Consider the following 14,684-nt stretch of genomic DNA (forward strand, 5'->3'; position numbering starts at 1 on the left):
AGGACTGGGCAATGCAGCGTGTCTTCTTTGTGGAAACGCTTGTGAGACAACGATGCATGCGTTGCGTGACTGTCCAGAGTGCAATAAGATCTGGAAACAAATGGTGCCAAGTGATATTATGGTGCAATTTTTCACGCTTGATCTGCAGGACTGGATTCATTTGAATTTAAATTACCGTAGTTCCGTGACTAAGGGGTGGACAGAAGTTTGGAGTATTGCTTGTCATATGTTATGGCAGTGGCGAAACTCGGAAGAACACGATGATGGTTTTGAGAGACCATTCAACCTCATATGCCATATCATGCAAAGAAAGAAGAACTATGATGACGCTATCATGCATAACAAACACCATCAGGAAGGAGAGAACACAAGTGGGCTCATGGGATGGAAACCGCCTATTTGCGGTATGTGGAAGCTGAACACTGATGGAGCGTGTAAGGCAAATAATGAAGCTAGTTGCAGTGGGATTATTAGAGATCATAATGGGGATTGGAGGGGGAGTTTTTCAAAATATTTGGGGGTCTGTTCGGCTCTTCAGGCTGAATTTTGGGGAGTAGCTGAAGGTTTGCGACTCACGTTATCCTTGGGCCTCAGCAAGGTGGAAATTAATAGTGACTCCAAAATAGTGGTGCAAGCAATAGAGGAATGGGCCACTGGCGATTTAGATTGCATCCCGCTTTTACGTCAGATCCAAGATCTAGTTACAATGCATGAGGTGGTGATTATTTCATATGCTCATAGATCTACTAATATGTGTGCGGGCGCGCTAGCTAACAAAGCTTGTTTAGAGAAAAGTGATTCTATTCACCATATAGTTCCGGAGCTGCTCCGCCCTCTAATGGCAGCAGACTCGTTAGGAATTGGTAGTTTTTTTCTTTGATTATGTGTAGTTGTGTTTTCTTTTGGGCTTAGGCCCTCCATACTATCAAAAAAAAAGTGGTATTGCCAAACAAAGCCTATTTTTTTTCTTACAATGGATGAAGTATTCATACATAACAATTTCTGATACTCTCAACTACTAAAGTGAAATTTCACTACAATTAAAAGCATGGACCCAAAAGTGATTTCTGAGTGGTGCCACCACTCTGCCACATTTAACCCACATTTGTCCTATAGAATCACTCCATCACTACAACATTGGACCACTAAATCCTAAGCAATAAAGTTGCTACAATTTAATGTCATTATTAGCTGTCACTATTGACATCAGTAGACATTGACTCAACCAAATTAGAATTTCACAAAAATAAACACCATGTGCTTTTTAGCTTAAAAAAGGAAAGTCTTGATAAATCAACAACCAACAACATAAATATTCTTCCAACCCATGAGAATATTCAATTCAATGCTAACTCAAAAATTTCCATATCAACAAATTTATTAAAAGTAAAAAAAAAAAAAAAAAACTATTTTGGTTTTTTTTTCCTACCATGATTAATGCCTTGTGTTTTTTCTACAAATTAAGTTGTAAAATTAGCTAGTGTTTCACATCTAAATAATAACAACATGAAAAACTTACCTAGCTAAAAAATGAAACTAACTTCAACAATAACATCAACGGTTTGGTGCTGAGAAACAAAGAAAAAGGTGAAAAGGACGAGAAAATAATGTCGATATTTCATCGTTCGGTTGTGTCTGAGCTTATTACGGTCCCTTCTTCGATCGAAGAAGAGACTGGTAATTTGCTTCCGGATTTCATCTTCTTCACATCTTGGCTTGAACAAATGAAGATTCTTTTTACCATGTTACAGAATTCACTGCGAGATGATATGATTGATACCGATTAGCATGACTAAAACTAAATTCGAGATAACTCTAAGGATTAAGGATATATATACTCACGGCCATGGATCGTCTCCGACAAGCATCATGTCTCCTTCGTCATCGGTGAAGACGATTTCCCACTTGTTTCTATGTTGAAGCTGTCCCTTTATGTCGAACAACTCTTCTAATTCGCTGATAAGTTGATCATACCCGTTCAACATTGCTAAATCCACCGCTCGACCAACTGCAACACCCTGCATTTGAACCTTTTCGAAGGTTTTGAACAATAATGGAAAACTTATTTATATTAGAAACTTTTCTTATCAACGTATCTGGTCTATATATTGTCCAAATACATTAGTTATTCAATGTATCTAAAAAGCAAATCTTTTCTTATAAATAGGACCAGAGCGAGTATTATATAAATATGTATTCTATGTTCAATACCTTGGTGCGACTTCTACTACAAATTTGCTTGCTCTGAGTCTCCTTCGCCGATACTTGTTGCGATTCTTGCTTCTGCTCCGTATAAGCCTTTGAGATGTCGGACTTACGGCCGGTATCGGTGCTGGACATGGTGCTGGAACTAACTTCCACGGTTGCTCCGGTTACATTTACTGCATGTGAAGATGTTTTACCTACAGCAGCTGAGTTTTTTGAATGATCAATAAGTTCTACTCCAAACAATCGACAACCCGTAGCTGTCTCGACTTTGTTGTCTTTATCAACTTGATCAAGCACATGATCAGCGTTCGGTATAGATGATTGAGACTGCGAAACAGGCCAGGTTGGGAGAGTCTTGCTATCATCGGTTGTGTCGTGATGCAAATGAGAAGGACAGGTGGAACGTGGAGACGATAGCCAACTTCCTTCTGTATGATTCCTCAATAAAGCGTTGTTGTTGTTGCTATTTTTAGTATTCATCATATCGGTTTGCTTATGATGCCACATACTAGTATTATTATCGTCTTTTTTGCTTTCGGCTAAAACGCTACGATGTGTCTTATCAGTTTGTGCCATCCTAGCATCCCAGAAAATAGACGCGGCTGATGTTGTGTCTAGTTCGAAAGTAACACATCGAACGTTAAAACTAATAACTAAATCAATGTATAAAATCGGAAAAGTTAGTATGAATAATTCCTCACCAACGTCAGGAGTTTCATTGGTTGGTCGAGGCCGCTTCGTCTTTGGAGCTGTAGGTTGAACGGTCGGTGTCGAAGCTGAAGAAACAAATGGTTCTATGTCCCATGGTGAAACCCTATCGGGTCTTGGAATAGCCGCAGGTTCATCCCATTGAACCTACAGATTCAAATTTAGATATATTACCGAAAACACTTTGTACTAAATAGCGTATCACAGAACAATATCAACTTGTTTGAGTTTCACTACACTAAAGCGTTAAAGCCGCTATTTGGCAACACCGAGAAGTTCAAGAGGACAATACCTTGAGCGATCGCCATTTTGAGTTTGCCCAATGGGGAGAGATATCTTCTACTCCAACTATGGTACCAGAGAATCTGATCAAGCATACATTACGAAATTAGGATAGCTACAAATAAGGTCATACGATAAACTACTTCGATAAATTTCACTACCTTTTGTCGGACTCGGCAGAATCGTCACTCTCAAACCTCATCTTGAACCGCATGCCGACGGCAAACTTATTATTGATGCCTGACAAGTACTTGTTCACGCTTACGATGAACTGGCTCGTCCTACGAAAAGAAAAGCTCGTGTCAACAATCATTGACTAATGATTTTTTTTTTCAGTAACGCATTTCTAAGTCAAATTTTTACCTCGGCTTATAATATACAACGAAAAGAGTCTGAGTTGCAACGGCATGGGAGGCAGTTGCAAGAACTCCTAAATGCATGCTTTGGCTAGAAATCACGGAAGATGGCATACTACTTGACTGACGAGCAAGACGCCTCACTCCAACGCGTAATTCCCCGTTTTCCCCTCTACACGTAAAATCTTCATTATAGCAATGTTCGAATAGAAAAACAGAAGATTTATGAAGCGTGTGAATGAAACAAAGAAAGCAACGAATGGTTACCTCAAAAACACGAAGGTATCTCCGGCGACTAATCGTTTCGAAGTCACAAATGTACTCCATCCAGTTGTGAGAAGGTGTCTGCGCGGCTGACCTGATAAAATAAAGAGAAATACGATTCAAAGGAAAAAGATTAATACTTGCTGGTTTGACTTATTTGAGTTTATCTACTGGCATAACCACATGTAAGACTGTTCATGTAAGTTTGTTCAAGGGAGTTTATGAAAACAACTTATGACATGTCTTTAATAAGCTGTTTTAAGCTTATTTCCATAAACTCTCTAAGATAGCTTATGAAAACTACTTGCCTTTATTTCATCATTAGAGGTGGAAATAGCTTATACATATACACTTACATAATAAGTGCTTAAGCTATAAGCGCTTAATTAAAGCTTTTTACCTCTAAATATATGCTTAAAACGCCATTCATAACCATGAAGATCCTTGGCAACCAATTCTTGAGTTGGTGTTGGTTGAGACATGTCCTAAACAACAATTCCAAACATAGATTTTTCAAAGATTAGCAACAACCAAGTACAATCAGAGAGACGACACTGATAAAAACCAAACCGATAGTATTAGTACCAAAGGAGGAAGACATTCCGTTGCATGTTTTCTCAGAACAGAGAAGCCACCGTGGGTGCTAGTATCCGAAGCGGTTAAGATCTTGCAGAACGAGTGAATTTTCGGCCTCGGAGGTTCATCGGCACACGGATCAGGGATTGTAGGCTCGTCTTGCTAATACATTAGTTCCATTAGAATCTAAACAATTGGAGAAAAGAATCTTTGGTTGACCATACAAAATACAGAAAATCAAAAAGGGGAAAATCTCCTTACATTAGATTCCGGCACCAAAGTTATCTGCGCGTAAACTTCATCGGTTTCTTGTTCAGCCTAAAAAACATAGCAAATTCCAAAATAAGCTTAAGATTCCTTTTTTAGCATCAACCAAACAAAAAACTTACTACTTTCCTTTCTTTCACATAATCAAAATAGAAAATTACCAGTAAATGGATATTCACGATGCGACAAAGGATCTTTGTAGGAAGTTTCAACAAAGGACTCCTCTGATTCAGTTCCTGATTCGTCGAAGCCTCTAACTACATCATCAAACAAGCAATTCTATTTTTAGAAAACACAAATTTCAAATAAAAAAATAAACCAAGCAAAAATAAGCTCCACCACCGAGCAACTCAAAAGCTTTTCTCGTCTAATTAACCATAACTGCGATCAAATCAGTTGTATTCAACCGCAACTCAAAACCTTTTCTTGTCTAATTAACCATAATTGCGATCGAATCAGTTGTATTCGACCGCAACTGTCCACAATATATCAATAATCGCGACGAGATTACTAAAATTAAGCCCAATTCAGCTAAATTCAATTGTGATTCTCCATAATAAAAAAATCGCGACGAAACCGATTAAAATTTTTTCATATAAAACCACAACGGGAATTGAAAAACTCACTTGTTCCATGTGTCCTTGAGGAAAATAGAAAACCCTTTGACCAACACAAGGAACATCCACCAATTGTCCAGCAATTGTCTTCCATAGTTCTTCATCTGAACAGCCACTCACTGTCTCACCATAAAAAACACAAAAAAAAAAAAAAAAAACAATTACCTCAAAAAAACAAAAACATGAGATTCTTAAAAAAAAAAAAAAAAACATTCGATTCTTACCTTCAGCCGAAACATTTGACCCATGATTCAACATCATAATCAACCCAAGTCAACAACAAAATCAAAAAGACAAAAACAGAAACACGTTCTAAGAACCAATTAAAATCCTCTTTGTTTCAACAACAACAAAAGAGAATATCAAGAATAATAACGAGATCTTGTTGTTTTTTTGACAGAAACTGAGAATTAGAATCAGAATCAAGAGAAGAATAAGAACATGAATGGTTTTGTTTTGTTGTAACGTGAAAAAACCAGCACGAGTAGAAGTAGTAGCTAGCGAGAAGAAGCAATAATGAAAATTGGTGAAAACGGTTACAGAGAGAAAAACAGTAACAGGAGCGGTTTTGATGAATCAACGAACGAGGTTTTGGTTTGTTGTTGTGAGAGGGTGGGAGATGAAACGGCGTTAGTTGTTTGGTTGAAATGAGTTCAATCAGACATAAACCACTCTCTGATTTTGTTTAATTTATTTATATATGGTCCAATTTTGTTGCCTCCCTTCTTTCTTTGTTTTATTTTTTTATTATTTTTATTTATTTATGATTTAATTTTTCTATTTAATACTTAGTACTTTAGTAACGACTCAAGAGTATTTGAATGAAATGATGATAAAAGATCTCTTTTAGTTTAATTAGAGGTTATGAGTTCGATTCTATTCCTAGACATACAGTAAATTGAATATGCGATTTTACAATCGAATATTTTTATACAGCTAACAACTGAGTTGAGTTATCGTGATTATTTGATTATTATATTGTCAAGTTGTGGTGTATTGTGTGATGTGTCTTTTTTTTATTGTCTTTTCCAATCAGACACAAGAAACAAGTCTTATTCTAGTGAGTATTTTTTGAATGGATCCATGCTTAGTGGGTTTATGGTGAATCCATTGAAATGACTTGGTATTGGAGGGTATTTTTTGTTAGAATTTGTTATTTCTCTCAAAAATGTTTTTAATTTTTTTTCACTTTAAAGTCTTTCTGAAATATGAGGGAGAATTTTACAAATATTTGACTTTATATTTTGTGGCTTAGAATTTATAAATTTCATATTCCCTTTTTAATTTATTTGGTAATATCGATTATTTTTATTAATTTATAAATTAATTCAAATAAGTTAAAAATTTAAAATTTTTGGATGTAAGGCATTTCTTTTTCTAAAAAATTGCAATGTAAATAAATTTTTCATTTTATGGTATAATAAAGATTAGGCAATTTTTGTCGCTCTCTATTTTTTTTTTTAGTTTTGATCAAGTGAATTGCCATGTCATTAATATATTACTTTAAATCAGAAGGGGGACTAAAATCTAAAAAAAATATGAAAGTTAGGGACCAAAAATACGTATTTTAAAATAGAGAGATCAAAATTAAAAATAAATAAATAAAAATGGGAGGATCAAAATTACAATTAAACCTAAAGACTATATAGAAATAGTGGATAAATATGCAACAAACTATGTCGATATCCTTTTATGGATGACAAAAAAAACACTGCTTTTGGTACTAGAAAATTAAAAGTGTCAAATGCAAATTGTATGAAAATATGTTGATTGTCAGAACACATTTTCTCATGTTTGGTCACTTTACTTGAAGCGGCTTTGAGAGTTGTTTCTCACAGTAAAACCTCCAGTCCTCAACCTCACTGGTGGAGAAACATCAATCAAGTTTACACATGCATGTTTGTCTTCTACCTACATGTATACCAAAGTATCTGATGGCCTAAGTATCGATCAATTCTCTAGTGGATCAATCAAAAAATTCATAAGCACTTATTTCTTCACATATTCCTTGATACACTTAAATATATCAAATAAGATATACCTATCAAATTCATGTTGGTATTTGAATTCTGCAAATTTCTTATAATGGATGATATGTTCCTAAAATGTATCCAAGCACACCTTGCGACAAGTAGGGCAAACATCATCAATATGAAATAAGAGAATCATAAGCCGGTATTTAAGAATGGTATGATACTCTACCGGTGACATATATTGGCATAAAGCATCAATAGGGATATCAAGGAGAAAATCTTGAACATGTGGTGCTTGCAAACAATCAAAAGTTGTTTATTGTCTTGTTGTCGTATCAAAATTTACATCCATGTTTTGAACACTTAAAAAAAACACTCACCAAAACATGTTGTGCTTTAGGAGGGACATTGACCTTGTTAGTAAAATCACACCATTAAGATCATCTGAAGTTCTGCAAAATCAAGGTTCATAATATATAACTCGTTGTCTCTTAATACTACCTTTGTCCCTAAATGTAAGACTCCATAGAGTAAATTGCAGTAATTAAGAAAGTTTATTAGAGTAATAAATTTATTGACTATTTTGTATAATTTTACAAGTTTATTCTCAGGAGAGATAAATAGTTAATGTGTATGTAATTGTATTTAGGGTTTTTCTAACCTATGCAACCTTGCATAGGATAAGAGACAATTAATACACCACTTTTTAAATATAAATTACCATATTTATATTTATTTATGTTCATCCATTAATTGGGTAGGAGAGAGAAAATATAAAAGATTACTTTTCAACAGAAAAATAATTAATATGATAATTTATATGGAAAAAAATAGTTTATTAATTGCCCTTATCCTATGCAATGTTGCATAGGTTAGAAAAACCCTTGTATTTACTACAGATTGCAGAAAAATATGTAATATAATTAGAGATATGTTTGAAAAAAAACAATTAATGCATTTTGAAAGTTGAAGAGGGTCTTATAAAAATGGACAAAAAAAATTCAAGAGAGTCTTATAATTAGGGACAGAGGTAGTATATGATATTGTAACACCCAAGACTGTGCTCTTGAAGCCATAAACGTGTTTGAGACAACCTTTATTATCAAGTACAAATTCAATCCCCCAACTCTAATAGGTAAAGTAACCACCCTCCATTAAAGATCCCCAAAGAAAGGACATACATCAACCACGATGTCTTCAACCGTCCATCGTAACTCTTTATCAAATCAAATAGTTTCTTTCTCCATATGATTAGGTTGGCATGTATTAAGGTAAAAAAATTGGTGATACCTAAGGGTGCTCGCGGTGCGGTTTGGGCGGTTTTGACGAAAAAAATCATCCGAACCGCAAGAGAAAAAATCGTGCGGTTTGGTTTGGTTCGGTTGGCTTTTAAAAAAAATCCGAACCAAACCAAACCAAACTAATGCGGTTTGGTTCGGTTCGGTTGGTTCGGTTTTTTATAAAAAAATTATTGAACCACACATATACATATAAATGACAACATAACTTTGTATTTAGACATTCATACACTATCAAATAACAGCAAAACTCGTCATATTTTGACAACAACTTTCTATTTAATTTGTAAAAATTAAATTAGACAAAAGTGAAATAATAAACATAAAATAATAGTATAAAACAATATAAACATGATTAGAATGAAACAAAAAAATAAAAGAGACGAGAGATTAGGGGAGATGAAAAAGAAAAAACAAAAAAGTTGAGATATTAGAGAAGATGTGCCATAAAAACGAAACTGAAATAAAAAATATTTGCATAAAAATGAGAAGGTGAAAAAGAAAGAATATAAGAGAGTAGGGATTATAGAAAAAGAGGGAAGATGTATGTGGCAAAGAAGGCGCGATAATGCTATTAGAGATTTGAGAAGATCGGGACTAAAATCGTGTGTGTAAGGATGAGAAAATTGTTCCTAATCATAAGGTTAAGGTATTATATATTTAAGTTTGGGTTGGATGTGAGTTAAGTAAAAGTTAGGTTGTAACATAATGCGGTTTGATTCGGTTTGGTTCGGTTTACAAAATACAAACCGCAAACCGAACCGAACCATGCGGTTTTGTTAAAAGATTACCCAAACTAATCCGAACCAAATGCGGTTTTTTGCGGTTTCGGTTTGGTTTGGTTTGGTTTGCAGTTTTCTATTGGGTTGGTTTGGTTTTGATCACCCCTAGTGATACCCATGCAAAATTGAAGTAGAAGAAGCTAACTCTAAGGATCTCTTATTTGTGGCAAAAGATGCATCGACTAAATCGCCCTAGTCGCTCTCTTCTTGGACAACCCATCGATAAAAGCTTTCATCTCGACTAACAGCTCCTCCAAACAACCTCATCATCAACATCTATCTCCCAATATTTGAAAGAAATAACTTCCCACAAAGTTTACTACCATGTTTTTGTTTCTGTGAGTAAATAAAGTATATATTTAGGTTGGTTACGAAATTTTTTTCTTTAAACCTTGTGAACTCTATTCATATGAAATATTTTAATCTTACAAGATCATTAATATCAAATTCAACCTAAGTCTTCTCTTTAGATCAGTAATTTTATTAACATCATCTCCCGTCATGATAATGTCTCAACATATACTAGAAATATTACCTTCATGATAGTGTTACAAGAACAAAGTGTGACCAGCTGGTTGATTTTTGGTGAAACTATGTTTCATAATAGCACTTCCATACCTGTTAAACCAGGCCCTTAGTGATTATTTTAATTCATATAAAAATTTTCTTAATTAAATTTTCTTCAAATATAGAAGGTAAACTCATGTATGCTTCTTCATGCATTTTTTCATTCAAAATGACATTTTTAACATAAAATTGAGAGAGATATTATAATGGAATTAATTTTAACAACGAACACAAAAATCTCTTGCTATTCTATACCAAAAAAATTTTTTTAATTTTATAAAAAAATTAAATATGATATTTTGGAAATCACATAATTTGGATACTTTTTACAAAACTATATTATATTGTTAAGAAAAGTGAGACTATCTTATTGAAAATTATAAGTGCTACTTCCAATGATAAGTAAAAGTGACCATAAAGCTTCCGTGTATACAACTTTTATCTAAAAAAGAAAATATAAAATTAAAAACATGATCTTCAATTTTACTATTCAATTTATATTTTGTTTTTATTATAAATTAAATATTTCCAACGCGCAATTATAGAAATTAACTCTCAAACTGGAGGCGGTCATAATAAACGGAAAACTCCATCTAAAAAAAATTAGACTGAATTTGAACTCAAAATTTATGGTTAAGTTGAAAGAGACTCTTTCCAACTCAATCAATTTTGTTCAATTTATAGTTTTAACTTTTATCTAATTTTGCTATTTTGATCTTTTTATTTGTTCAAAAATCAAATATTATGTCCATTATATTAATTTAACTACCATTTTTAATGATATGTCAATTAACGTGTCATAGTTTTATTCAGTTTAAAATAATTAAAAACAATTTAAATATAAAAATCACTTCCTCTGCCTTAAAATATTTATCATATTTGATATTTTCACACTGATTTAGAAAATATGATAGATAAAAGAGAGAGAATAACACTTTTACTAAATTATCCTGGTTGGTTATTGGTGTATTCAAATTATTATTAATACAAAGTGAGAAAAATAGTAAATTATGAGTATTAATTAGAGGATATAATTGGAAAAAACTTCAAGGTAAGAGAGACTGATAAGTGCCAAATTGTAGTTATTTTTTTATATAGTTTTGCGGCACTTATCGTCTCTTTTTCCTCAACTTGTGCGTGAATGCGTACGTTTTCGTTATATTTGTACATATTACATATTCTTTGAGTTTTCATTCATTTATGTACCGTTTGACCATTTTTCATTCGTTTTATATGTATTAATGTGTATCGGAGCCTTGAGTAATAAAGTGGCAAAGGCACGGCTACGGATACACAGTTTTGGAGCAATAAGGAGAAAATTATGCAAAAGCTTGCTTAGCCAGATTTGTAGCGCGCTACCACTTTCAAGACAGTAGGCAGAGCTGTGTTCGCAAGCTCGCTTAGTGAGATCCATCTCGCTTAGCAAGGTCATTTTTTAAGATCTATATGTTTTCTCCATGAGGTGGTTTAGCTTAAATAAATGAAGTCTCGTTTAGCGAGCTCCATCTTGCTTAGCGAGGTATTCGTAAATCATATTTGTATATATGTTGTAAAAACATATTTTGTTTTTTATCACCCTTTTCCCCCTTGGAGAGACTCTGATCCAATTTTGATAGTTTAGAGGTTTAGGCAACACCATTGGGTGTTACATCTTATCAATTGGCTATGGATTTGTCTCAAATCGCGTTGACACTGTGAGAAGTTTCTGGTTCATCTTCTTCTTTCCTATGTATCATTCCAATGGTGGATTTTGTATGTATATTTCTACTCTTATTGTATGTATATTTGTTGATCATGGGATTGTATAAAATCTCTTTTACAAATCAATATCGATGTTTGTTCATGTTTTTGCTTTATGCGAAGGTTAGGTTTTCCATAGACACGTGCTCTCCGAGTCTCTCTTGAATGAATATCTATTAGGTTCTAGATTCTAGACATAAGGTTTGATCCTGATAATTGCTTGTGTGTCGAAGCTTAATGCTTATGTGTTGTTGAGTTAGTTGAGACATCGCCTCCAAGATGACACGGTTGTTATCTCAGCTTTGCGTTAGAAATAATTTTGGTTGTGAGCACTACGTGATGGTATTGACGAGTAATTTAGGTTGAGTATAATTTATTGGAAATTTTAAGTATTTGACGGGTAGAATGAAATGCAATTCCAGATTAAATTCTCTTAGACTATTGGGATTGTTTATTTGCTTTATTTGCTTTATTTCCTTTTCCCACACTTTGTTTCTGAAAACCCTAATCCAAACTTAGAAGGATTGAAACTTTTGAATGGTAGTTTTTCCCTCGCACTAATCTCTATGGAGATGATAAAAGATACTTACTCAACCTTTTTGCTTGAGAGCCACTAACTGCAACTGTCAACAAAGACCCACTTCAGACTCTTCCCTTCTATCTTCTTAACTCAAGGATTCTTCCAACCTGGCAAACTTCCAAAATTTCATTGGCCATTGATTTCCATAATGCTATCACTTCTAGTTTTCCAAAAGACGATTAGTACCAGAAAAATTCTCCCTAAAGCTCACCCAATAAACACACATGGTGCTTGCTCTAATAACAATTGAAATTTCTAATACAGACACAACAAATGCTAACGCAGTTGTCTCACATGATGTCAAGACAAATGTTGCGACATAAGGAAACAGACCAGACACATTAGATTGAAATTGATACTTAATTAAAATTGCAGGATGATAAATAACACAGAGAAATGTTAACCCAATTAAGTGCAGCATCACGTAATTTGGGGGCTACCAAGCCAGGAAGGAAATATATTATCTGCAGTATTAGTTCAAAGCTAAATAGTCGTATTTTACAACTTCTCACCTAATCACTACCCAATGCAACTTCTACCTTGAAATCGACATTCAGATATGGGAAATTGCCATCCCACTTCCTAAATCACCTTAGTGATATTTAACATCCCCAATCCCAGTGACTGTATCAAGAAAAACCCAATTTAGAAGATTTCACCTCAAATACAAAATACTTAGTTTTGCTTACAAGCTTCAACCAAGAACAATACTAAACTTAATGCTTAAAAGCTTAAGAGTGAGAACAAACAACTTGACAAACAGTCAAGTAACAAACAGTCGACCACACCATATTTTTTTCTCTTCTTTATCTTTTGACTATTTGTGTTGCTTTATCCTGGCACTACTTGTGCGATTGTGCCTTTTTTTCTTTCTTCCTGGTTGTAGGGTTTATTCCCAACTTTTTTATTATTAAAATAAATTTTTTTGCCTTAAAAAACCTAAAACCTTCCGAAGTTCTTTCTATTCCTTTCAATTTATTTATCATGACATCCCCGATGTTTTTCAAATAAAGCATCGCCTCCTTCACTCTTATAAGTTCTCTACAAATTTTATCATTTGTTATGAGATATTGTAGGATTAATAATAACTGACACATTGAGAGGATAATGACTTTTATCCTCAGAAAAAAGAGAAATGTTGATCCCTCCTCTAGAAGTTCATATTTAAACAACCTTCAATCATTCCTCAGCACTCAACGACGAAGAATTTGACTAATTTACAATGACCGATCCCTTAGACCCTCATAAAACCTTTATTAACTTAAATGTTGGAGTATTTACAAGTACACCACCTCCTCTGTAGAACAACTGGCATTTTCTACATCAAATCAACTCCAACTGTTGCATTCAAGACTCTCTAAAACATTGAAGTCGTCTCTAAGAATCAAGTCTCTAAACTAAACATTTAATACAAAAAAGGGTTAATAACACTTTTGCCCCTGCCATATAGGCGACTTCTGGTTTACTCCCCTGTAATTTAAAAAAAAAAACCTTGTCACATGAATATTCCCTTTATTTAAACCTTTTAGTGAGAAGATTCACTCAAAGGTCTTATGTGATATACTGGGTGTAAATTACCCTATTATTTTTATTTTTTAAATGACACATCATAAAATATCATGTGATTGTAACCTATCATCTCCATAAAGCACATAATCTCCTCCATGAAATGCACAAACTCCTTCATCATCTTCATTCAAACTCAAGTTGCCCAAAAAAAGTGAATTATGGTTTATAGATGGTAGGTGGCAAAAATTCCTCAATCGGTACTTCAAACGGAAGACAAATACCTAGATGTAGTTGCAATCAGCTCATGAAGATCTGGGTTTCTAACGCGACGGAAAATCCCAATAGGAAATTTTGGAGATGCAGGAATTGGAAAAATGTACGATTTTCTGAAAGAAAAAAAAGTGGTATTACAATGTTAGTATACATCCTTCTTCCTTAAATTCACGTGTTCTCAAATGCAGGCAAATATTAGTTGCGACTTGTTTATCTGTAATTATGAGCTGGATGAAATCAATAAGAAATCCAGAATTAAGGCAGTTGACAAAGATACGGTAGTGGATTGCAACAATGGTGAAGATATGATTGGTTACATGAGAGAGTTTAGGAAGAAGTTTGAGAAGGAGTTTGGAAAGGAGTATGCCAAATATTCATGCTAAAAAAAATCTTGAAAAAACTAAGAAGAATAGAAGATTATGCAACATAAAATGAACAAAAGCTTTTGGTTAACCGTTGCCCTAATTTTTTCATGGATGTTGTTTGCTATTGTCTTTAAAATGCTGTAACAATTTGGCATTAAAGAATGAATGGATAAGTGTTTGGTTCAATTTAAAATGTAATTGTTCTACAATATGATGTATTTCAATTTAATTATAGGTGTAATGTTTAATGAATGATTGAATAAGTGTTTAGTTCAATTTGAAATGTCATAACAAGTTGTAATAGTTTGGTTCAACATAG

General features: G+C 33.7%; 1 protein-coding gene across 1 annotated transcript; it reads right to left on the bottom strand.

Moving 5' to 3' along the window:
- Positions 1–457: 457 nt before the first annotated feature.
- LOC131640733 (auxin response factor 18-like) lies at positions 458–5,964 on the bottom strand. Its single transcript, XM_058911124.1, has 14 exons — positions 5,503–5,964; positions 5,288–5,397; positions 4,823–4,918; positions 4,656–4,712; positions 4,404–4,556; positions 4,219–4,303; positions 3,822–3,912; positions 3,562–3,726; positions 3,360–3,479; positions 3,209–3,281; positions 2,910–3,063; positions 2,212–2,822; positions 1,843–2,030; positions 458–1,757 (listed from the first exon to the last, which is right to left on the bottom strand). The coding sequence occupies exons 1-14, from the start codon at positions 5,537–5,539 to the stop codon at positions 1,619–1,621; spliced, it is 2,079 nt and encodes a 692-aa protein (XP_058767107.1). The 5' UTR covers positions 5,540–5,964; the 3' UTR covers positions 458–1,618.
- Positions 5,965–14,684: the final 8,720 nt, after the last annotated feature.

Source organism: Vicia villosa, unplaced genomic scaffold (genome assembly GCF_029867415.1).
Source record: "Vicia villosa cultivar HV-30 ecotype Madison, WI unplaced genomic scaffold, Vvil1.0 ctg.003284F_1_1, whole genome shotgun sequence".
Classification (NCBI taxonomy): Eukaryota; Viridiplantae; Streptophyta; class Magnoliopsida; order Fabales; family Fabaceae; genus Vicia; species Vicia villosa.